Source organism: Garra rufa, chromosome 15, assembly GCF_049309525.1.
Source record: "Garra rufa chromosome 15, GarRuf1.0, whole genome shotgun sequence".
Classification (NCBI taxonomy): domain Eukaryota; kingdom Metazoa; phylum Chordata; class Actinopteri; order Cypriniformes; family Cyprinidae; genus Garra; species Garra rufa.
The window spans coordinates 16,704,910-16,731,558 of NC_133375.1; the positions used below are offsets into that span (position 1 = coordinate 16,704,910).

The 26,649-nt window shown below is 40.0% G+C and overlaps 2 protein-coding genes across 2 annotated transcripts; one reads left to right on the top strand and one right to left on the bottom strand.

The window, feature by feature from the left end:
- Window positions 1-258: 258 nt before the first annotated feature.
- creld1b (cysteine-rich with EGF-like domains 1b) lies at window positions 259-12,880 on the top strand. The gene is made up of 10 exons (XM_073819814.1): window positions 259-279; window positions 1,689-1,771; window positions 1,864-1,974; window positions 2,345-2,436; window positions 6,014-6,193; window positions 6,943-7,038; window positions 8,701-8,784; window positions 8,857-8,952; window positions 9,057-9,197; window positions 11,353-12,880. The coding sequence occupies exons 1-10, from the start codon at window positions 259-261 to the stop codon at window positions 11,571-11,573; spliced, it is 1,125 nt and encodes a 374-aa protein (XP_073675915.1). The 3' UTR covers window positions 11,574-12,880.
- A 438-nt stretch (window positions 12,881-13,318) lies between these two features.
- mbd4 (methyl-CpG binding domain protein 4) lies at window positions 13,319-26,608 on the bottom strand. Its single transcript, XM_073819300.1, has 7 exons — window positions 26,261-26,608; window positions 22,542-22,975; window positions 21,398-21,457; window positions 20,850-20,984; window positions 17,522-17,671; window positions 16,872-16,975; window positions 13,319-13,593 (listed from the first exon to the last, which is right to left on the bottom strand). Exons 1-7 carry the CDS (start codon window positions 26,401-26,403, stop codon window positions 13,519-13,521), a joined length of 1,101 nt encoding a protein of 366 aa, XP_073675401.1. The 5' UTR covers window positions 26,404-26,608; the 3' UTR covers window positions 13,319-13,518.
- Between the last annotated feature and the right edge of the window lie 41 nt (window positions 26,609-26,649).

Consider the following 26,649-nt stretch of genomic DNA (forward strand, 5'->3'; position numbering starts at 1 on the left):
CAACATAGTAAAACATAAATGAAAAAGACAAATTAAAGGGTTAGTTTACCCAAAAATTTAAATTAGCCCATTGTGTATCCTAGGTGTATATGACTTACCTCTTTCAGACAAATACAATCGGAGTTAGATTAAAATGATCCTGGCTCTCACAAGCTCTATAATGGCAGTGGGTTGGTGTTTCTCTTCATCGGTCCAAACAAATATCCATAATTTAAAACATAATAATCATTTTAATCTAGCTTGCGCTAACAGTCCTAGATGGAGCAGCTCGTGGATGATGTATGACGTCAGCGTTGCACATGTTTGTTTACAGGAGCAAAGCAAGCAAAGTTTCCTTACTTTAGCAAAGGAAAACCAGTCTCCTCTTGGTTTACATTGGAATTCTCCAACATTTTTCTTTACAAATCCTCGTTTTAAACTTTTAATTTGTGACCAGTGCTTTATTTACCTCTCTCCACGCTGCATCCGTGTTCGTAATTGCCTAGAGCTGCAAGCTAGATTAAAGTGATTATTATGTTTTAGATATGTATATTTTTGTTACAAAAACACAGGATAATATTTAATATAACTCTGATTGGATTTGTCTGAAAGAAGAAAGTAATGCACACCTAGGATGCCTGAAAAGTGAGCAAACAATGGGCTAATTTTCATTTTTGGGTGAACTAACCCTTTAAAGGTTTATTCACAAAAAAACGGTGCAGTATTTCATCAAGCACAATACCCATCCTTTTTTTGTAAATACAATTTCTGGAACTGCAAATAATGATTTTTTATTTATTTATTTTATTTAATTTTTCATAAATCATCATAAATGTGCAGATGACTATCGTTTTTGTTTTATGTGAACATGTTATTTTATATGCACACATAAAACAAAACATAGTAATAAATAATATTTTCAGAGAAACTTTTATATAACTTTTTATAAACCTTTTATATATATATATACACACACACAAGTCCTACAAAAAAAAAAAAATCACACCTGTGAGTCCTGAGACTAGGAAGAACTGTGAAACTAATCCAATCAACAAAATCAGAGTCTTGTTTAATTTTACAAGTAAACTCTTTGCAGACATACTGTGGCCAGCCTGAATGATGCCTTATTAAAGGGTTAGTTCACCCAAAAATACAAATTAGCCTATTATTTACTCACCCTTAAGCCATCCTAGGTGAATATGACTTTCTTCTTTCAGATGACTCCAATTGGAATTCTATTAAAACTCTTTCAAGCTTGATCATGGCAGTAGGTGGGTGTTTCTTTTCATCAGTCCAAAACAAGTCCAATAAAGTGCATCCATCCATAATAAAAAGTGCCTCACACGCCTCCTGTAGCGAAAGATGCGTTTTTTTTTATTTATAATAATAATAATCAAAACAAATCAAATCAAGATCAGATCAAAACAAAACAACAGTCACAAATTAGAAGTACAAAACACGGATTTGTAAAGAAAAATGTCAGAGGATTATGATATAATCCAAGAGGAGACTGTTTTTTCTTTGCTAAAGTGAGGAAACTTTTCTTCCTTTGTGCCTGTAAACAAACTCACTGGTGCATGCAACACTGGGTTGAGGGTGAGTAAATAATGGGCTAACTTCCATTGTTGGGTGAACTAACCCTTTAAGGTCTTATATGTTGACAAGAGCGTAGTACCATTCAGTTCAGATGATGGTGCTTGTTTTATTAGGGATTGGAGCGAACAGCCAATAAGAATTTTGGAGGAGGAAACACAGCTTGGGAAGAGGAGAAACTGGCGAAATATGCACGCAGGTAAACATCTGTATTGATCCAACAGTGTTATTTTAGAGCAGAGGATTGTCATCCTCATATGTGATCCTAATGTTCGCTCTGTGTGTGCGCAGTGAAACGCGTCTGTTAGAGATCGTAGAGGCTGTGTGCGACAAGTCTGACTTTGACTGCAACAAGCTGCTGGAGCAGATAGAGGACCAGGTGGAGACGTGGTGGTTTCACAGGTGAGAGCGGGACAGCCTGTCTTCTTATATTCTTCATGATATTGCCACCATTGGGCGATTGTGCAGTCTTTTTTGGGGGGGGATTTTTCCCCTTTCCCCTTGCCATGCTTCACTGACACTGAGGTTTTTGAAGACTGTGAACAAAGATTATATTGTTTGCTTGATGCTCCATAATTAAAAGAGAAAGACTGATCAAACAGGTTCTGTTCAGAGTGTAAGTTGGCTACTTACAGTACATAGCCTGAAATGACAAATTCTAATCTGTTTTCTCTGGGTAAATTTACCTGGGTGAGTCATTTAATGTTAGTGTGAGATGAACTGATATGAGATGTTGTATGCATGAGACTGTGTTGTGTGTGTGAGGTTACAGACAGCAGGAAGCTCCAGATCTGTTTGAATGGCTGTGCATTGAGGAGCTCAGACTGTGCTGCCCACCTGGACACTACGGACCTGAATGTGCAGGTGATCACACACACACACACACACACACACACACACACACACACACACACACACACACACACACACACACACACACACACACACACACCTGTACAACACCACACCTCCTACAAGAACAGCTTTTAGTTGGTGCGCATCTGGTAATGGATTGTGTTGGTCGAAGCTTGTCAGAGTAGACAGGACACTCCCAATTGGTTGTGAATTCGTAGCTGAGTTTTTGAGATTTGAGATTTTAAACATTCTAAAACCAAATGAAAATCATATGTGTGACCCTGGACCACAATACAAGGGGGTCAGTTCTTTGAGATTTATGCTTTCCATTAATGGATGGTTTGTTAGGATAGGACCATATTTGGTCGAGATACAACCATTTGACAATCTGGAATCTGAGGGTGCAAAAAAATTAAAATATTGAGAAAATCGCCTTTAAAGTTGTCCAAATGAAGTTCTTAGCCGTGCATATTATTAATCAAAAATTAAGATTTGATACATTTATGTTAGGAAATATACAAAATATCTTCATGAAACACATCCTGATTTTTGGCATAAAAGAAAAATCGATAATTTTGACCTATACAATGTATTTTTGGCTATTGCTACAAATATACCCGTGCTACTTAAGACTTACTGCAAAAATGCTTTTCTTACTTAGATTTTTTTTGTCTTGTTTCCAGCCAAAATATCTAAAATTCCTAAATCATGAAGGATTTTCTAGACAAGTAAAAATTATTTTCTTGTTTTCAGAAAAAAGCAAGTCAAAATAAGGTGTGTTTTTGCTTGAAACAAGCAAAAAAAAATCTGCCAATGGGGTAAGAAATATAATCTTGTTTTCTGTTCGAAATAAGATTTTTTTGCTTACCCCATTGGTAGATTATTTAGCTTGTTTTAAGCAAAAACCCACTTCATTTTGGAGTAAGAAGAGTAAGAAAAGCATTTTTTGCAGTGCTGGTTTCATGGTCCAGGGTCACATATTATTACTATTACCATATCATTTTATTCAGTGATCTCTGGTCAAACACCTAATTTGTGACATTGGACCCATGCTAGGTAATTTGAGTATGTTTGCTTTACAACAACTCCTGTAGTATTTGCTCAGATACACAAACCGGCTGATTGGCTCTCCCATATTTTCCACAGAAGCAGTGGATTATGTTGACACATTTAAAGGGATAGTTCACCCAGCAAATTTTCATTTTTGATAATTTACTCTCAGGCCATCCATAATAGAGGTGACGTATTTTCTTTAGTGGAACAGTAGAGAAGAATTTGACCTGAAATATGGTCCTTGGTCATGACAATGTCAATCACTACCAACACTTGAGTCTAAAAAAAGTTTATACCCATGGCTCCTAATGATATATTGAGGTCTTAATGAGGTCCAACAATCAGTCTGTGTGAGGAACCGAACATTATTTACAACATTATTACTTGTCATCCATAGACTCAGGCAAACAGGGAAGTCTGATTCTTTTCCATGAACTGCTTCTTTCTTACAGTTCATTTCAGTTTGTTTATGCAGTTACGCAATGATGCAACAAACACGCAATTATGTTATTAAAGCACACAATAATGATGTGAAACGTGGATGTTTTACATGTCTGAAGCATATAATGTGAATAAACTAGTCTTCAACTGCTCACCTTTTTACATAAACCGTGAGAATAGATCTGTATCGATTTGAGCCTGTGTCAGACAGTTCAGTCTGATTCTAAAAAGAACCAGTTCCAAAGAATGACAACTGGACATCACTCCGGACCATTTGCCTGAGGCGATGGATTACAGGTAGTAATGTTTTAAACAGTTTCATAAATAGGAAATGAAGTTTAAATCCTGTCAACTGATAGTTTTGCTTCATAAGACCTCCATATATCCACCAGGAACCATGGGTATTCGTTTTGTGTTGCCTGCCCTGCTGAAAAAAACAGCTAAAACCAGCCTAGGCTGGTTGGCTGGTATTAGCTGGTTTAAGCTGGAAGTGGCTGGTTTTAGCTGGTGCTTTTTCAGCTTGACCAGCCTGACCAGCCTGGAAAAGTGGCCAATACCCCTCTAAAACCAGCCTGTCGACCAGCTATGACCAGCTAAAACCAGGCTGGTTGACCAGCTAAAACCAGCCTGCCGACCAGCTATGACCAGCTAAAACCAGGCTGGTTGACCAGCGAAAACCAGCCAACCAGCCTAAGCTGGTTTTAGCTGTTTTTTTTTTCACCAGGGTGTATATGATTTGACTCTCAAAGTGCTGGTAGCTGCTGACTTGTATTTTATGCATCAACGAAGACCAAAGTTTCAGCTGAGGGAGAGTAAATAACCGGCACGTTTTAATTTTTGGGTGAACTTTCCCTTTAAATCTAGGTTATGGTTTTATCCTTGTATGTGCCTTTGTGGTGTTTTGACTAGGGCTGGGCCGATAAACGATATCATATCGAATCGCGATAAAATTTATGTTAATAACGATGATAGGCTCTAGACATTTTTTGCTCGATATGGATTAATCTAAGAGCCAGTCACACAGTAGAAATATGCAACAACAGCCAATCAGCGTACAGCGTGCGTGTGCACGTCAAAGTATAAAGTTCATTTCCTACCGCATTTTGCGAAGCAAACTTAACACCAGGACGACAAAAAAAAAAAAAAAAGAGAGAGGAAGCAGCGACGAAAGTGAAACTAACTTCGAGTTATTATCCAAAGATGTTGAAATTGTCGACAAAAAGGTAGCACGAATTCCGTTATATAAGTGGTTTGGCTACCTGAAAAGTGACTCTTAGCTCAGCTGAGAGTTTGGCGCGATTGTTAAAACTGAAACCGAAAGCAAAAAACGCACACGCATTCAAAAGCAATTTTAATCCCCCCAATGCACGCAAATTAGGCTACATGACATATCTAGGCTGTTATTAGTATGTAGGCTATGATAGGTTGTGTATGTCTATAGCTCTGTATCATGCTTGAAATATCCGTCTCTATTTGCACTTTGAATATTTAGAGAGTAGCCTACTTAGATTATGGCTGAATTGTCTGCACTTAATACGATTAAGAAAGAACCGTGTCGTAATTTTTTGTTATTTATACTGTAGATTGTTTCAAAATGCAGTGGTTGCCTCTAATTTAAATAGCTCAACCTATAATAGAGAAAATAAACAATTGTGTTAATAATAATAATAAATAAATAAATAATTGTGTTACAAATTATGTTTTTACAATAATTGTATGTTTACATTTTGTACATTTACTCTCATTTACCATACTCTGTCACAACTTTTATTTTTTTAATTTATTTTAGTAAGTTGTTTTAATTTTTAAGGCCAAATCTGTAATCTGTTTTTGTTAATAAACTATACTTTAAATGTAATTTAATGAACCCTTTCATTTTTGTGGCTTTAGTCATTGTTGGGATACTATTTTAAAGCTGGCAACATCAACAGCTTATATCGAAATATATATCGTTATCGTTCAACATGGGAAAAAAATTATCGAGATTACATTTTTGCCATATCGCCCAGCCCTAGTTTTGACACACAGATATCAGCAGAGCAGCCTGTTTCTGTGCTTATTGCTGTGTGTGTGTGTGATGTTTGCGGTGCAGAGTGTCCATCAGGTCCTGGAGGGGTGTGTGGGGGTCTGGGCCGCTGTGAGGGTGAGGGCACACGTCTGGGAGACGGAGACTGTGTTTGTGACCCGGGATACTCGGGTGTCCTGTGTCAGGACTGTGCTGACGGATACTACAGAGAGAAGAGCTCCAATCACACACAGCCACCCTGCTCAGGTAACCTCACTCAGTAGCCTACAGGAAACATCATGCAGAAACATCTGATCACTGGTGTGATTGGAAACTTGCTGATAAGATTTAATCCACTTTAGCTAGAACAAGACTTAACTGAAACACAGGTTTAAAGGAGCATCTCACAAATAAATAAATGCAGAGAAAGAGAGTTGTTGCAGAAGAATCAGTGCTAAAAATCTGCTCGATAAAATGGATTAGAAGAAAAAAAAAGAAATGAATGTAGTAAATATTGTCAATCCCAAATGCTGAACCACAGTTGACCTGCTCAGTTAACATCATTCATATTTGTCCCTGGACCACAAAACCTGTCATAAAGGGTCAATTTTTCACCTGAAATCATCTGAAAGCTGAATAAATTGCTTTCAGCTTTTCATTGATGTGTGGATTTTTTAGGCCGAGATACAACTATTTGAAAATCAGGGTGCAAAAAAAATCTAAATATAGAGGAAATCGCCTTTAAAGTTGTCCCAACGAAGTTCTTAGTAATGCATATTACTAATCAAAAATTATGTTCACAGTAGGAAATTTGCTAAATATCTTAATGGAACATGATCTTTACTTAATATCCTAGTGACTTTTGCATAAAAGAAAAATCAATAATTTTGACCCATACAGTGTATTTTTGGCTATTGCTACCAATAGACCTGTGCTACTAAAGACTGTTTTTTTTGGTCCAGCATTACATATTAGAATATTGACTGTATGTTCAAATATCTCTCTGTTGTATGTAGCTTGCCATCATTCCTGTAAAAAGTGCACAGGTCCTCAAGACAACAAGTGTCTGGACTGTAAGCCTGGATGGATTCTTCACAGCAACAAGTGTGTAGGTGAGTTCAGTCACGGATTCAGAGTTAGTCTTTGTAGTCTCCTGGGTTTTTCACTGCTCAAACTATCTGACACTAATTTAAAGCAAGAGTTGAAACTTCTGTAGTTAATTATTCACTTTTATGTTATGACCTTCTGTGTGGAACTCATGGAGATTTACAGCACAAGCACACAGTGACCAGAGTCTGTCAGGCGTAATAAGTAGGGCTGCATAATTAATCAGAGTAAAACCCAAATCGTGATATGGCTCAGTGTGATTATCAATTCACAAATGTGCTGTGTGTTTCAGGAGTGAAGTGCAACCCTGTGTTCATTTACTTGTGAATGGTTCATGGGGGTTTTCAGCATCTCTCGATTCACAGTGCATGCATCTGCTCTGAGTTTTAGTCGCTTTATTGTACATTTGGAAATGCAACATGTGCCAACCATCTTCCTGTATTAGTATTGTTATGTTAGTTGTAATGTAAAATAATTTTCTAAAATACTTATTTTTTCTTTGCCCTGCCGAGCCTGTCCCAAAAAGGTGAGGGTAACTGGTCCTGCAGTCTCTCGAAAGGCCCCTACTTTTCATGGTCCGTGTTTTTGGGCAAGCGTTTAAAACCTAGATCTACATTTTTATGCATCGGACAAATTCGTAACAGCCAGTCAAAAGGCCCTTGCCCAGGCGACCCTCCTATAGGGTTGCGGCCCTGGTCCCTGCTATGCCAGGTATGCCCTGGTGCCTCGGGGAGGGTGGATGTTTGGCCCATGCCCCCCTTTTAAACTGAGTCATTTTTTCAACCATAAATTCATCCGTGGTTTCCGCCCTGACCGGCCAGTCTAAAAAGAGTGAGGGCGCCCTGCCACGCTGCTCGCCGAAGAGGCCCTGGAGCTCAGTTTCCGTTCCCAAAGAAGAATTTTTGTCCTATATTAAAATATTACAGTAGTAATATTTATTTTTCTAATTCTTATTTTATAGCCACATTAAATATAATCACAACATTTTGGCCAAGTTGTGACAGTTGTTCTGCACTGCAAAAAATGCTTTTGAAAATGCCTAAGAAAAATAATCTGTTTTCTGTTTGAAATAAGATATTTTTGCTTACCCAACTGGCAGATTATTTAGCTTGTTCTAAGCAAAAACTCACTTAATTTTGAAAAAAAAGACAATTTTTAGAATTTTTAGATATTTTGGCTGGACAAAACAAGACAAGAAAGTAAGAAAAGCATTGTTTGCAGTGTACAAACAAGCACAGAAAACCTGGATTTTTTTTAAAATCCCATTTTAAATTGCATTCTGAAAATTACAATTAGATTTTCTCAATATTTAAATACAATTAGATTTTTTTCCCCTGAAATTGTTACCAAAACTGAAGTCTTTTGTTGCAGTCTTCGTCTCTGGAGAATATAGCATGTGAATAGTATGAATACCTTTTTGATACTATTGTGAGCGGATGAACACTATGAACTTTGTCATTGTGTGCAAAAGATTTTTTTGTGTCCAACCGAAGAAAATCAAGTTTTCAGACATTATGCTGACCAAATAATGAGACAATTTACTAGATTATTATGATTTTAAGATGCAACAAGATGTTTTCACATGACCCCTTTTCTGCTCTCTGTCATCAGTTCACCATAGTATTCTCAGTTCTTTATCACTGTATATGTGTGTGTGTTTACTGCAGATGTGGATGAATGTGGCACTGAATTGGCTCGCTGTCCATCCAACACGTACTGCTTCAACACAGAGGGCTCTTACGAATGCAGAGGTCAGTCTGACGCTAACGCTCGCTAATGCGTGGTGTGTGTTTAAGAGTGCGCTCATACAGCTGTGTGTGCAGGCTGCGATCAGGCGTGTGTGGGCTGCATGGGAAGCGGACCTGCTCGTTGTAAGAAATGCGCTCGAGGGTTCAGACTCACTGGAGCAAAGTGTCTGGGTAAGTGTGTGTTTATGAACCATTTCTGAAGCTTCTGTGAGCCTGGCATTAGCCCTCGTACATTTGATGCTTGTGAGGTTAATGACTCTCTCTGACTTTCTCAGACATCGATGAGTGTTCGGAAAGAGCCATCGCCTGCCCTGGACTCAACGAAGCCTGCATTAATGAGGAGGGCTCGTTCCGCTGCGAGTGTGCAGAGGGATTCATTCGACGGGACAGCATTTGTGTGGAAAATCTGCCACCGAGTAAGTAAACTCTAAAAGTGTATACTGCTGATGGGGAAGTGCATTTTAGTATGTAGTAAGACACTACAACAGCTCATCTTCAGGCCTCTTTACTAGTGCAGAGGATTGGGCAAAAAATGTGTTGAACATCAGTGTGAAAGTTGACTGTAGTTTATTTAGTACTCATTTAGTGTACTAAATTAAATTTATTTAGTACTGATTTAGTTGACTAAAATGGTGCTAAAACTTGAGAGAACTTACTTAAAGTGAGGGAAAAATTATTTGACCCTCGCTGATTTTGTATGTTTGCCCACTGACAAAGAAATGATCAGTATATAATTTTAATGGTAGGTTTATTAGAACAGTGAGAGACAGAATAACAAAAGAAAACATCTAGAAAAATGCATTTCAAAAAAGTTATAAATTAATTTGCATTTTAATGAATGAAAATTTAATTATATAAATTAAATTTTAATTTAAATGAGTGAAATAAGTATTAAACATCACAGAGGTCAGACGTTTCTTGTAGTTGTCCACCAGGTTTGCACGCATCTCAGGAGGGATTTTGTCCCACTCCTCTTTGCAGATCCTCTCCAAGTCATTAAGGTTTTGAGGCTGACGTTTGGCAACTCGAACCTTCAGCTCCCTCCACAGATTTTCTGTGGGATTAAGGTCTGGACACTGGCTAGACCACTCCAGGACCTTCATGTGCTTCTTCTTGAGCCACTCCTTTGTTGCCTTGGCCGTGTGTTTTGGGTCATTGTCATGCTGGAATACCCATTCACGAACTATTTTCAATGCACTGGCTGAGGGAAGGAGGTTCTCACCCAAGATTTGATGGTACATGTCCCCGTCCATCGTCCCTTTGATGCGGTGCAGTTGTTCTGTCCCCTTAGCAGAAAGACACCCCCACAGCATAATGTTTCCAGCTCCATGTTTGACGGTGGGGATGGTGTTCTTGGGGTCATAGGCAGCATTCCTCCTCCTCCAAACACGACGAGTTGAGTTGATGCCAAAGAGCTGGATTTTGGTCTCATCTGACCACAACACTTTCACCCAGTTCTCCTGACATTTAGATGTTGATTGGCAAACTTCAGACGGCTGTACATGTGCTTTCTTGAGCAGGGGGACCTTGCGGGCGCTGCAGGATTTCAGTCCTTCACAGTGTAGAGTGTTACCAATTGTTTTCTTGGTGACTATGGTCCCAGCTGCCTTGAGATCATTGACAAGATCCTCCCGTGTAGTTCTGGGCTGATTCCTCAGCGTTCTCATGACCATTTAAACTCCACGAGGTGAGATCTTGCATGGAGTTCCAGACCGAGGGAGATTGACAGTTATTTTGTGTTTCTTCCATTTGTGAATAATCGCACCAACTGTTGTCACCTTCTCACCAAGCTGATTGGTGATGGTCTTGTAGCCCATTCCAGCCTTGTGTAGCTCTACAATCTTGTCCCTGACATCCTTGGACAACTCTTTGGTCTTAGCCATGGTGAAGAGTTTGGAATCTGATTGATTGATTGCTTCTGTGGACAGGTGTCTTTTATACAGGTAACAAACTGAGATTACGAGCACTCCCTTTAACACAGTGCTCCTAATCTCAGCTTGCGACCTGTATAAAAGATACCTGGGAGTCAGAAATCTTACTAATTGATAGGGGTCAAATAATTATTTCACTCATTAAAATGCAAATTAATTTATAACTTTTTTTAAATGCTTAAATTTTTGTTGTTTTTCTCTCTCTCACCATTAAAATAAACCTACCATTAAAATTATAGAGCATTAGTTCCCAACCACTTTCCTAGAGGCCCCCCAACACTGCACATTTTGCATCTCTTCTTAGTCTGACACATCCATTTCAGGTCTTGGAGTCTCTACTAATGAGCTGACGATCTGAATGAGGTGTGTTTGATTAAGGAGACATGGAAAACATGCAGTGTTGGGGGCCTCCAGGAACATGGTTGGGAACCACTGTTATAGACAGATCATTTCTTGTGGTCAAAAGTACAAAATCAGCAGGGTTTTTCAAGTATTCTCCGACCAAGAATACTTGAAGGATCTCAGTATTAATTAGTTTTACTGTATAGGATGATTTATGCAGCCACAGTCTCAGAAACAGTTCTCCTGTGCGCTTATCCGTAAAGACGTGCTGTGTAACCCTCGGTCTGTGTCCTCACAGCGGGCCCAGAGAAGGGTTTGTTTGACGACATGACGGACGACGAGGTGCTCGTGCTCCAGCAGATGTTCTTCGGCGTGGTGATCTGCGCTCTCGCTACTCTAGCCGCCAAAGGAGACATGGTCTTCACGGCCATCTTCATCGGAGGAGTGGCTGCCATGGCTGGATACTGGCTGTCAGAGAAGGGCGACCGCGTGCTGGACGGCATTCTTAAAGGACGCTGATGAAGCAGACGCTGAGAGACTCCGACGGGGCGACGCCGCTGAAACGTGAAGCTCTGGGTTTGGTGGGGAATGCATGTCAATCAGGGACGTTTAGCACTGGTCTGGAGTGGCAATGGCAATCCTGCTGATTAAAGCTCTGTGGATAATGATGAGGATGATGCTGATCAGCTCATTTATAACACTGTGTTTCAACAGTTCAACTGCTGCTGTATTTATGAGACTCCACAAGGTCAGTAATGGATATGTTTGGCCAAACCCCGAGAGACGTACTGTATGCAACCCATTCAGGTAGCGTTACTGTACAAACTGGCATGGACATTTTGGCATTCCCGCTATATTATTGTCATTTATGCCCATTTATACATGGATACTGTGTTCATTTTTAAAATCCGTCCCAATGCATAAAACTATTTATTTTAAAGATTTCAGAAGTGACACAAGCTTGACGTTTTTGACACAACATTCCCAAAATGCATGAATGCAGCACTGTCACTGATGTCCAGAGTTTGCTTTCAAACCAGGACTGTGTGTGTGTGTGTGTGTGTGTGTGTGAGAAAGTAGTGTCTTGAACATGTATGGCAAAACAATTTCAACAGGGTTCCCACACTCTTCAATCAATGAATTTCTATTAACACTAGATGAGTTGTTTTTTTTCTTTATATATTTATATTTTTGATGTAGACCAGTTTGTTTAGCAGGTTTGTCAACTATCACAAATATGGCATCACTGTGGCTTCCACGTTTTACTCTTTACAAGCGCAATATCCACCAAGCACAACTAGAAAATGTTATTTTCATTATTGAGATTTCACTAACTTTTTTTTATATATCATAATCAGGAATACGCTGGAAACCACTATTTTAATGCTAGCTGATCTTTCCATGTTTTTTTTTTTTTTCTGTCTGTGGGAGCCCTGTTTTAAATATGCAACTAGTAGAACACAGTAATGAATGTGATTTAGCGTTGAGCTGAGTGTACTGTAGCTGCAGATTCAGCACATGTGGCCTTCCAGTCATTTCTTTGACAGATGTTTTTAGTTTCAGCACAGACAGCTTTAATGCACTGATCATATTGTGTCTGCATGCTTTACCTTCTGCTTTAGATGAAAATATTTCATCAGGCTTCTATTTATCTTGTTTGTCATACTTATTTTTTGTCCAATGTGAATATGCCCTTATATCGATAGACAGCTGAGATGTGGGCATGAGTTTTGCCAGCCTTAATGTGAATTATGTTTTTTGTTTTATCACCTGTTGGTAGGGTGGAAGACATTATGATTTCATTAAAAACCCATTTCATTGACTTGCTTACACAACTTTACAATATAAACTGTTTGAAACTACTTGAACTGCTTTATGTGCACACTTTTGCGGAATTATGAACTCCACGCAAGAGAAGAGGAAGCTTACTGTTGCACTTTAAGTTAACATGAAATTAGAATTGTAACTGATTCATCAGAGCACACTACTGCAAAGAAATTTTTCTTAAAGGTTCGTCAAAATGTAATTTTGCTCTAAAATAGTTTTTCAACATGTGTCACCAAAGCCTTGTTTTTAAAATCTTCCACTTTAAACTCTTGCACATCCAATCAGTTCCAGATGGATAAAATTAAGTTCTGTCTACATGTCTAACATCATTAAATACTTTCGGAAAATATAATATATAAAGGGAAATGGTTTCTCAATACCATTTCACATTTAAAACTTTAAAAGCTGTCAATCCAGAAAACTAAATCCAAAGCATGTACAAATGATAAAATTTCATTTATTTTTACACAACATTTTTTCTTGAACTGATAAAAAACATGATGAAATAAGAACATCTCATGTTTTGAGGAGGAAGCGAGCGGCTGATTCCTGCGAGTTCACTGGTAGAGTCACACTGATTCACATACGCTACTGCAGACATTATGATTTATTAAAACATCCTGGAGTGTAACTAAAATCAGATGCCTAGTTGCTCCTGGTTTTTCCAGAGCCAGGCGTGATAGTCGTTGAGCTTGTGGTCATCTGGAGTGACCTGCAGGACAAACACAAACACAGATCAACCCACTGCACACGACGGTCGCCGCTCATGTGATGAACTGCTACTTGCGTCAGATCAAGGCTGTGTCTCATTGCTAGTTTTACTTGATCTTAGTGCTGCGTTTGACACTATAGCTCATGACATACTCATAGATCGATTACAAAGCTATACAGGTATTCAAGGGCAGGCTTTAAGATGGTTCAGATCATACCTGTCCGATCGCTACCACTTTGTTTATTTAAATGGGGAGTCATCGCAGCTAACACCAGTAAAGTATGGAGTGCCACAAGGATCTGTCCTAGGTCCCCTACTATTTTCAATTTACATGTTACCCCTCGGTAATATTATTAGGAAATATGGGATTAGTTTCCATTGTTATGCTGATGATAGTCAACTATATATTTCAACAAGACCAGATGAAACTTCTAACTTAGCAAAGTTAACAGAGTGTGTTAAAAATGTGAAAGACTGGATGACCAATAATTTTCTACTATTAAATACAGATAAGACCGAGATATTACTTATTGGACCAAAAAACAGTACACAGAATCTCTTAAACTGCAATTTGCAACTAGACGGATGCACATTAGACAGCAACCTGTCTTTTGAAAATCATATTTCTCATGTTACAAAAACAGCATTCTTCCATCTTAGAAACATTGCTAAACTACGGAACATGTTACCTGTTTCTGATGCAGAAAAGTTAGTTCATGCATTCATGACGTCTAGACTGGACTATTGTAATGCACTACTAGGTGGTTGTCCTGCTTCTTCAGTAAATAAGATACAGGTGTCCAAGATACAGCTGCTAGAGTCCTTACCAGGTCAAGAAAATATGATCATATTACCCCAATTTTACGGTCTCTACACTGACTACCTATTAGGTTCCGTATCACTTACAAAATATTACTTCTTACCAATAAGGCCCTTAATGGTTTAGCTCCTGCATACCTAACTAGTCTCCTACTACGCTACAATCCCACACGCTCCCTAACTAGTCTCCTACTACGCTACAATCCCTCACGCTCCCTAACTAGTCTCCTACTACGCTACAATCCCACATGCTCCCTAACTAGTCTCCTACTACGCTACAATCCCTCACGCTCCCTAACTAGTCTCCTACTACGCTACAATCCCACACGCTCCCTAACTAGTCTCCTACTACGCTACAATCCCTCACGCTCCCTAACTAGTCTCCTACTACGCTACAATCCCTCACGCTCCCTAACTAGTCTCCTACTACGCTACAATCCCACATGCTCCCTAACTAGTCTCCTACTACGCTACAATCCCTCACGCTCCCTAACTAGTCTCCTACTACGCTACAATCCCTCACGCTCCCTAACTAGTCTCCTACTACGCTACAATCCCACACGCTCCCTAACTAGTCTCCTACTACGCTACAATCCCTCACGCTCCCTAACTAGTCTCCTACTACGCTACAATCCCTCACGCTCCCTAACTAGTCTCCTACTACGCTACAATCCCACACGCTCCCTAACTAGTCTCCTACTACGCTACAATCCCTCACGCTCCCTAACTAGTCTCCTACTACGCTACAATCCCACACGCTCCCTAACTAGTCTCCTACTACGCTACAATCCCACACGCTCCCTAACTAGTCTCCTACTACGCTACAATCCCACACGCTCCCTAACTAGTCTCCTACTACGCTACAATCCCTCACGCTCCCTAACTAGTCTCCTACTACGCTACAATCCCACATGCTCCCTAACTAGTCTCCTACTACGCTACAATCCCACACGCTCCCTAACTAGTCTCCTACTACGCTACAATCCCTCACGCTCCCTAACTAGTCTCCTACTACGCTACAATCCCTCACGCTCCCTAACTAGTCTCCTACTACGCTACAATCCCACATGCTCCCTAACTAGTCTCCTACTACGCTACAATCCCTCACGCTCCCTAACTAGTCTCCTACTACGCTACAATCCCTCACGCTCCCTAACTAGTCTCCTACTACGCTACAATCCCACACGCTCCCTAACTAGTCTCCTACTACGCTACAATCCCACACGCTCCCTAACTAGTCTCCTACTACGCTACAATCCCACACGCTCCCTAACTAGTCTCCTACTACGCTACAATCCCTCACGCTCCCTAACTAGTCTCCTACTACGCTACAATCCCACACGCTCCCTAACTAGTCTCCTACTACGCTACAATCCCACACGCTCCCTAACTAGTCTCCTACTACGCTACAATCCCTCACGCTCCCTAACTAGTCTCCTACTACGCTACAATCCCTCACGCTCCCTAACTAGTCTCCTACTACGCTACAATCCCTCACGCTCCCTAACTAGTCTCCTACTACGCTACAATCCCTCACGCTCCCTAACTAGTCTCCTACTACGCTACAATCCCTCACGCTCCCTAACTAGTCTCCTACTACGCTACAATCCCTCACGCTCCCTAACTAGTCTCCTACTACGCTACAATCCCTCACGCTCCCTAACTAGTCTCCTACTACGCTACAATCCCTCACGCTCCCTAACTAGTCTCCTACTACGCTACAATCCCTCACGCTCCCTAAGGAGCAAAACTCTGGACGTTTAGTAGTACCTAGGATAGCAAAGTCGACTAAAGGAGGGAGAGCCTTTTCTCATTTGGCTCCCAAACTCTGGAATAGCCTTCCTGATAACGTTCGGGGTTCAGACACACTCTGTATGTTTAAATCTAGATTAAAGACTCATCTCTTTAGCCAAGCATTCACATAATGGATCTCATAACGGTGTACTTCAGCTTCATCTGATCAAATGCAGATCAACATTTCTCAGCTTGGGCAAAACACATAATTTTTGCTTGGTTGGAACAGCAGCTACGCTAATTATTTCTCTATTTGTTTCTCTGTTACTTCCATCCTGTGGTAACTAGGAATTACACAAGACTCAGTCTGGATTCAGAAGAAGAGATGATGCCAACCCCTCAGAGGACCGCCGATGATGCCAGCCTTGAAACATCATACAGCACTACACCATTTTTCTACAAGTTTGATTGCAACACATAATCATTACTATTAGTGTTCATCATCTGTTTTTGATTACACCATTACTGTTTTTAATATTTATACCATACTGTATGTACATCGACTTAACATACAGTAGTCACCACTAATAAGCTACTAAATATATTGTAGTAGCCTACATTTTTTTTGTACAGCTGCTTTGCAACGATTTGTATTGTGAAAAGCGCTATACAAATAAACTTGAATTGAATTGAATTGAACTGTTGAATTGAACTAGTGTTCGTACCTCTCTCCACTCCTCCACACAGAAGATACGGTACGAGTCATTGCCATATTTGCCAATGCCATGGAGCTCGATGGGATACCGCCATGATTTACTCAGATACTCATCTGACATACAAGATAACATCACAGAATCATGAGACGTCCACTACACCAAATAACAATCTGAATTTAACAGTCTTTATACAGTCTTAAACTACCATGGTCTATTCAAAATGATATATTCAAGATGATTTTCAGCTGAACTCATGGCGCTTAGTGTCTCAGAAACTGCAAGTCAACAGATGCTGTAACTTTGAGAGTCAAATACATAGGTACAAGAAATGCAAAACTTATTCTGTGGCTCCTGATGGTATATTGACTTGTGAAGCGAAATGATCAGTCTGTGCAAGAAACTGAACATTATTTACAACATTTTTGCCTGTAATCCAGAGCTGCAGGTATTCATTTTGTGTTTCTTGTATCTGCTTTTTTTTTTTGACTCCAAGCGATGGCACTCAGAATATTAAGTAGCACATTTTCAAGAAAGTCACTTAGATCTTGGATGGCCTGAGGGTGAGTAAATTAAGAGCAAATGTAATTTTTTGGTGAACTGTCCCTTTAAAAACTTTCTTGATTAAATGTACTGTATTAGTGGCAGTTGGCGGCACGCACCAGAGAAGCGAATGAGTGTTTTGGCACGGAGTGTGCTGAGACCCAGCGGCTGCAGCAGGAGAGCCAACGGCCTCCAGTCACTCACTCGCAACACCTCTGCGCTCGGATAGCGCTCGAAAAACTCCCACAGCACCGGGATCGCCATCTTACCTGATCACACAGGTAAGGAAATACAGATCAACACATCTACAGTATGTCACAAAAGTAAGTACACCCCTTACATTTCAGCAACCATTTTAGTATGTCTTATTAAGGGACAATACTACAGAAATGAAACTTGGATATATTTTTAAGTAGTCAATATGCAGCTTGTATAGCAGTATAGATTTACTGTCCTCCGAAAATAACTCAACATACATCATTATTGTCAGAATAGCTGGAAACAAAAGTGAGTACACCCTTAGTGAACTTGTCCAAAGTGTCAATATTTTGTGTTAGCAGCATTGCTATCTGGCACTGCCTTAAACATCCTGAGCATGGAATTGACCAGAGCTGCTGGACATTAGACACATGATGCTTCTCCACCTTACGCTAGAGGATGCCACACAGGTGCTTAATAGGGTTCAGGTCTGGAGACATACTTGGCCACCCCATCACCTTCACCCTCAGCTTCCTCAGCAAGGCAGTTGTTTTGGTGGTGTGTTTGTGATCATTATCATGTTGGAAAATTGTTTCTGGAGGGAAGGTGTCATGTTCTGCTTCAGAATGTACAGTACATAATGGAGTCCATGTTTCCCTCAATGAACTGCAGCTCACCAGAACCAGCAGCACTCATGCAGCCCCAGACCATGATGCTACCACCGCCATGATGACTGTAGACAAGACACAATGTTCTAGGTACTCCTCACCAGAGCATCTCCACACATGCTGGACACCATCTGAGCCAAACAAGTTTATCTTAGTCTCGTCAGACCACAGGACATGGTTCCAGTAGTTCATGCTCTTGGACAGATTGTCTTCAGTAAACTGTTTGCAGGCTTTCTTGTGAGCCAGCTTCAGATGAGGCTTCCTTCTGGGACGACGCCTGTGCAAACCGACTTGTTGCAGTGTGCGGCAAATGATCTGAGCACTGACAAGCTGAATTCTACTTCTGCAACCTTTAAAGCAATGCTGGCAGCACTCATGCATCTGTTTTTTGAAGCCAGGTTCTGCACCTGATGCACAGAACGAGTGCTCAATTGACCCTTGCGAAGCCTGTTCTGAATGGAACCCATCTTGGAAAACCTCTGTGTAACTCTGACCACTGTAGTGTAACTCTGACTACTGTAGTGTAACCCTGACCACTGTAGTGTAACTCTGACCACTGTAGTGTAACTCTGACCACTGTAGTGTAACTCTGACTACTGTAGTGTAACCCTGACCACTGTAGAGTAACTCTGACCACTGTAGTGTAACCCTGACCACTGTAGTGTAACTCTGACCACTGTAGAGTAACTCTGACCACTGTAGTGTAACTCTGACCACTGTAGTGTAACTCTGACCACTGTAGAGTAACTCTGACCACTGTAGTGTAACTCTGACCACTGTAGTGTAACTCTGATCACTGTAGTGTAACTCTGACCACTGTAGAGTAACTCTGACCACTGTAGTGTAACTCTGACCACTGTAGTGTAACTCTGACCACTGTAGTGTAACTCTGACCACTGTAGAGTAACTCTGACCACTGTAGTGTAACTCTGACCACTGTAGTGTAACTCTGACCACTGTAGTGTAACTCTGACCACTGTAGAGTAACTCTGACCACTGTAGTGTAACTCTGACCACTGTAGTGTAACCCTGACCACTGTAGTGTAACCCTGACCACTGTAGTGTAACTCTGACCACTGTAGTGTAACTCTGACCACTGTAGTGTAACCCTGACCACTGTAGTGTAACTCTGACCACTGTAGTGTAACTCTGACCACTGTAGTGTAACTCTGACCACTGTAGAGTAACTCTGACCACTGTAGTGTAACTCTGACCACTGTAGTGTAACTCTGACCACTGTAGAGTAACTCTGACCACTGTAGTGTAACTCTGACCACTGTAGTGTAACCCTGACCACTGTAGTGTAACTCTGACCACTGTAGTGTAACCCTGACCACTGTAGTGTAACTCTGATCACTGTAGTGTAACTCTGATCACTGTAGTGTAACTCTGACCACTGTAGAGTAACTCTGACCACTGTAGTGTAACTCTGACCACTGTAGTGTAACTCTGACCACTGTAGAGTAACTCTGACCACTGTAGTGTAACTCTGACCACTGTAGTGTAACCCTGACCACTGTAGTGTAACTCTGACCACTGTAGTGTAACCCTGACCACTGTAGTGTAACTCTGACCACTGTAGTGTAACTCTGACCACTGTAGTGTAACTCTGACCACTGTAGAGTAACTCTGACCACTGTAGTGTAACTCTGACCACTGTAGTGTAACCCTGACCACTGTAGTGTAACTCTGACCACTGTAGTGTAACCCTGACCACTGTAGTGTAACTCTGATCACTGTAGTGTAACTCTGATCACTGTAGTGTAACTCTGACCACTGTAGAGTAACTCTGACCACTGTAGTGTAACTCTGACCACTGTAGTGTAACTCTGACCACTGTAGTGTAACTCTGACCACTGTAGTGTAACTCTGACCACTGTAGTGTAACTCTGACCACTGTAGTGTAACTCTGACTACTGTAGTGTAACTTTGTTTCAGGGTGTTACTGAACCTCTAATAGCCTTGGCCATCTTTGTGGAGAGCAACAAATCTAATTCTCAAATCTTCTTTTGTTGAACATCCAGTGGTCAGTATGAGAGAACTGTACTTAAAGCACCTCATTTTAACGGCTCTAATACAAGATACACAAGTTTGTATGGTGCTGTCAAGCAAATAAAAACATAAGCATGATTAATAGGACATGTGACTTTGCATGATTAAACAACATACTGCTGTTAACACTTAGGGTGTACTCACTTTTGTTGCCAGCTATTTTGACAATAATGACTGTATGTCGAGTTTTCAGAGGACAGTAAATCTATACTGCTATACAAGCTGCACATTGACTACTCTACAATATATCCAAGTTTAATTTCTGTAATATTGTTCCTTGAGAAGATGGTTGCTGAAATGTAAGGGGTGTACTCACTTTTGTGAGAAACTGTACAATACGTCTCTTATTGGCCACACATATTGGGAAAAACAGTCCACAGTGAAACGTGTTCATAATTTCTCTCGACTCCCACTGAGCTCCTTATAGTGCATTACGGCATAAACTTGTTTGTGAAGGACAAGAGTAATGCTGCCTTAGAATTTGCTCAAACAATGTCTCTGAGTGGGCACCGTAAATGTGCTGGCGTACCGCTTGTTTTGTTGAGGAAGATTGTGGCTACTAGAAGCTTCCAGGGGTCGTGAAACAGGGTCTCCTGCACCAGATTGTAGGGTGAGCGCGGCGGAGTCCACTTCCTGAAGGCCTTGCGTTTTGGGGGACTGAGAGCTGAGGAAAAAAGCTTTTAAACTCATGGCCTTTGACTGTTATACATGTGCATACCTAATCAGACATGATGTGACAAGTCGTGGTGTCCATGCTAACAGCGAAAGTGCTGAATGATGCATTACAACCACAGCCAATCAGAACTTATTTGTTTTGTTACAGTCATACAGAGCAGTGCAATGCTGCAGAAATACAAACTAAGTGACTGATGAAATTTGCTCCTGCTCGTACAGTAAAATACAGCCGGATCATTTCAATGAGGTCTGTTAGCTCAATTTCACAAAAAAAGAGAGATCATTTTAGAATGTTTACATGACATTTAGTCTGACTGAAGTTAGACTTTTAAACATGTTATGTGTCAATCATGAAAAACAGCTCTGATCAGGTCACATCGCTCGATAAAACCCATCACCTACCATCATTCCTTCTACTGAAGTATGGACTTGTTTTCCGTTTCTCTGCAAATAACTTCAACCCTACAAAAAAAAAAGATTACAAATCTTTTGGACAAAAAAAAAAAAAAAAAACTATTCCCAAGTTTAAAAAAACATTTAAATTTAATTAAACACATTTACATGAATAAATTAGTTACTATTAGTAAAACTAGAAACTAGATCATATTTCAGTACAGTACAGTACAGTATGAAAACCTAACAAACAATACTCACCAAACACCTATGAAGCTTAAGGTTAATTTTGCTAGAGGACCACTGCAAAAAATGAAAATGATCTATCCAGAAATGAGAAAGTGATTTTAGAGGCACTAATGAATCAATCATGACCAGCACAGTTTCGGCAGGAGTTATGAAGGTAAACTTCATAATGAGACTGAGATTTTTCTAAGATCAGTTAAAGAAGAGGGATAAACTAAAGAAAAGACGATACAAAATGTTCTTTAAATGTAAATGTCGTGAGAGCACATTATGTGTCATTAGAAACACTTCAAACGTTGAAAATACAACTTTCAACAAGCCTCTATTACATTTTAATAAATAATTACTGTACTTTCTCATCACAACGGGAAAAAAAATATTCTTCCTCACTATTTTTGTGTTGTTCTCCAGTGCAAATGTCTAAAGATTCTTAAATCAAGATTTTTTCTGGAGAAGCATAATCACAGAAGAGTTCCTTTTTTCATTGAAACTGATCAAAATAAAGTGAGTTCATGATTAAAACAAGAACAAATAGCTGTCACTGGGTTCAAAAAGTCAAAGTTTTCCTTTCCCATTGACAGATATTTGTTAGTGCCTTAAACTCACTTAAATGTGTTCAGTTTCTTAAAAATATGCATTAGCACCTATGTATAGCTTGATTTATCTTAGCTTGATGTTTGAATATTTGTATTGAAAAATAACTACTAGGTGAGATATTTTTTTAGTGCATGCATGATTATTTAAGACTCTAATTTAAAATGTAGAAGAGAGAATTAAGACTTTTAGAGATTTTGAGCCTCGAGTGTGTTATGACGTAGGTAAACAGAGTGACTTTGACTTGTGTTCAACACAGGTTCATCTCAATGGCCAGCACTCCCTTTATCTGGAGTTGAGGAGAAACACTCACGGCTGTCTGCGCTTCTAGACGGCGACACACACGCCATGTGCGTCAGGCTGGTGTGTTCGTCCTCCGGTCCTCCTGTCGTCTCTGATGGCCTTTGTCGTTGGTTCTCTGGAGATGACTGCAGTCTTGCATCTAGAGCTGGATGTGAATGATTGGCCGGACTCGCTCTTCCTGCTTCGTTCTGCTCTCCGGTCTCTTTGCTCTCCTCCTGATGCTCATCCATGTCTTTGTTTGTGATCATCGCCACACTCGGAGGACAGGCTTCTGTTGGTCTGGACTTCACCTGCTGCTTTCTTCTCTTTTGTCGAGTTTGAGGCATTTCCCTGTGCTCATCAGATACCGAGAAGCCAAAGTCGCTGAGCTGCAGGTGGAGGTCGGTTTGTGAGAGCAGATACCTGTGGAGCTGAGTCCTGGATCTGAAGATCTTTCCCTGAGGACTGAGAGAACATCTCAACATCAACCTCTATCTGAACCACTGTGGAGATCAAACAGTGCTCAACATCAAACTTCACCCTACAGGAAAAAACAGAACCTTGAAGAATTGTTCAGCGGGGCGGTTGCTAAGGGGTTCTGAATGTTTGTTTTTGTGTTGCTATGTGGCTGCTGTGATGTGCGGCTGGTTGCTAGGCCATTGCTATCATAGACATAGATACCCCATTGGACCGCTCCAAGCGCGTAGATGCGTCTGCCATTTTGCCGCGGTCCACTTGACGTCATTCACCAAACTGTAGGTTCGCAGACCAACGGCTGTGCAGGACTGTGATATTTCGAATATTCAGTGATTACTATGGTGATTTACCTAGATCTATGGGTGAATGACGTCAAGTGGACCGCAGCAAAATGGCGGACGGCCTACGTATAAAGGCCCATAGGAACAGTCGCTAATGAGGCATCTAGGTATATATATCTATGATTGCTATCATGTTCTCACCAGAGCCGTTTAGAAACAGAGTTGCGACACGCTTTGATCTCGCCGCGGCGCGTCACGTGGTTCACGGAGCTCTCAATAGTTCCAAACAGCTCCGCGCTGTCAATGTGTTTGAATGGAGTTAAGTAGGATAGACAGCAGTTTTACTATATTTGCAGCAATTTCAAGTAATTATTAACACATAATGTGCATTGATTGTGTATTTATAACTACTCTGAATATGCTTTACAATCGCATTTTATTCTGAGGAGTGATAAAGAGACATAATTAATATGTTCTCATACTCTTTGACAGTCAAATGTGACCAAACACCTTAAGTGTAACTTTTATCCAATTCAATAATTGTAATATATAGTTCAGTTCTATTTAATTAATATTTTGATGAGTTTTTTTTTTTGTACTAAATAATATGTGCAATAATAATCCTGACCGTTTAAAAGATAACATTTTCTAATATAGCATTTATATTATAGTTAGTGTGATATTTAAGGTTAAATACATTTGAATGTGTATTTGGACACGATCAAACACTCATTTTATATAAGTTTCGATTTAACGATTTAATGTTAAATAAAAAAAAGTAATTTACTCGTGTTATTTTATGATATTCAAATATACAACATACGTGAATATTATGAAAAGGCACGCAAATATGGCATTTAACATAATAGAAAAGATGAAAATAGTGTTTAAAAAAAACACAAGGCAACGAATTGCATTCAGCATACATTTTTATTGTGTTTCTGGAATGCAGTCTTTACTGAAACTCAATTCAACCTCCTACAGGGAGAGAAAGATTGCAGAAAAATATGAGAACTAGTATATGGTTATGGTCGCTATTACGGTGTTTCTCACGTTATCTAACTGCATTTACAGTATAACTGTTTAGTTTTTAACGATAAACATTAACTATAACACACCTCATAAAACACCAATACTGGCCAGTTTTTCGAGAGGTCAACTGATGTGTTAAAATGTAAAAAAGTGCAGTAATTTCTACAATTTACCAGCAACTATGCTTGAGAAGCTCTGAAATGAATGGGCTTCAATGGAGGAGCTATTGGTTGTTTGGACCTATTGGCCGCTCCATCACACGCTTTACTTCCGCATTCCTCAGTTCCTATGGAAGCCTATGGGAGTGTCGCAACTCTGTTTCTCTATGGCTCTGGTTCTCACTAGGTGTTGCCAGGATGGGGTTTTTTTTTGTGGGTGCTAAATGATTGCTGTCTGGTCCAAATCCAAAGAGCTCCACCAGTAGCTGCGTCTCGTTTTGAAGGCTGCACACGTCATTAAGGATGTCTTATTTAAGGAAAGTAACCATAATAAAATTGACTGTTATTCCTAGTAAGGTGTAAAATACTATAATTTATTTGTAACTTTGCAATTTAACGGTTACGTTCTTTTAAATGAGACCTCCCTGATGACGTGTGCAGCCTTCAAATGCGACCTACACGGGACACAGCCTTCCAGATGAGACACAGCTATTATGATATTCATGTTCTGATATATTTATGTTGTGGGCTGTTATTAGGTGGTTTCTAGGGTCTTCTTGACTTAAAGGTCTCCAACAATATCAGACTGGCAGATATTTCCTCTGATGATTCTGCTGTGATTAAAACAATGTTGTTTTTATTAAAAGAAGTTGGGAGTGTTGATATATTGAATATATTTGACCATGATTTATTGTGTGATTCCAGAAGAATCAATGTTCTGATTCGGTATGGTCTTCAATAAAAACATCTTTATTTGTGTTTTTAACATTAAATTAAGTTAATATTTTAAGTCAGGGCCGCCCAATCCTGTTCCTGGAGATCTCAGATCCAGCACAGCTGTCTGTCATTATCAAGTGCTCCTGAAGATCTTCATTCAGGTGTGTTTGATCAGGGTTGGAGCCAAACTTTGCAGGAACAGGACTGGGCAGCTGCTGTGACATCCTCGGAAGCAGGTAACCATTTAATCCCACCGGAATTAAAAGATCTAGACACTTACTAAGTGATGTTTTAGTGCACTTCCTACAAATATGGAAAAAATAAAAGGTCTCAATTAAATATGTGCAGTTTCACATGGTTAGTGCAAATTGTCACATGACCAGAGCAGTTTATTTCCTGTTCGCACCATGAGACGATGATGGCTGCATCAAAGCTCCAAAACAGAAGGCTAGTAAAGTACGTTAAAGATTTGACTAAAGATTTTTGGTACACATTATCTCTAAGGTGTCTAGCATTAATATATAAATTCACATATATTCAGTTTTGTTGAGAGTGGTCACAGGATGAGGAAACATGTTGACAGTGTGTGATCGGTGGGATAACAGTGAACTTAGGTTTACAATATAAATCCAATGCAGTTGTTAGTGAAGATTGCACTCAAAAGTTGCAATGACAAAATATTGCACTAAATCAAAAGTTCAAATGTTACAAATAAGCTACAATACTGATGTTGCAATACTGGTAGCACTAATATAACAATTGTATGACATATATTACAATAAAGTAACAATTTTGAAATGCATTAATGATTTTTTTTTTTTTGTCTTTTTTAATACATAATAGTAACCCTAGAATGTGATCAAACTGTTTAAAATAGCTGGGCTAAGATATACATAATATTTTATATTTTATGACTGCAGAAATATGTTAATTCAGTATCCCACTGGTCACTATTTTTCACACACTTTTCCCCCCAAAAATAATTATTGATTATTTCAAAGGGCAACTAATGACACATGATTTGGATATTTTTAAGTGGGAAAAATGTGTGATTAAACGTGATAATTCTAGAGTGTGTCGCACACCTGATGATGTAGACATCCATTCTGCCAGCGGTCCTGCCGCTCTGTCTCTCTCTCATCTCGGTTCTCCAGCCTGCAGCTGCGGCCGCGGTCTGCGTGTCAGTGCGCATGAGCAGCTCCGCGCCGCTGCCCTCAGCTCTCGACATCCTCGCCCGCACAATGTAAACAGTAGAGCTATTCTGTCGCACCTGTCTAAAACACAACAGTTTATCTCTCGAGCGCCATAGAGCACGTCTGTGTTTGCGATCCGGCAGCAACCGATCTCAGCACCAGTCTGAAAACACAATAAATACTAGCGAATAACAGCTCGATTTGAGACTAATTTAAAGGGTTTCACGCTGTAAGTGTAAACACCGGCTACGGAAGCTCAGAAACTCGGAAGAGGTTTTGGA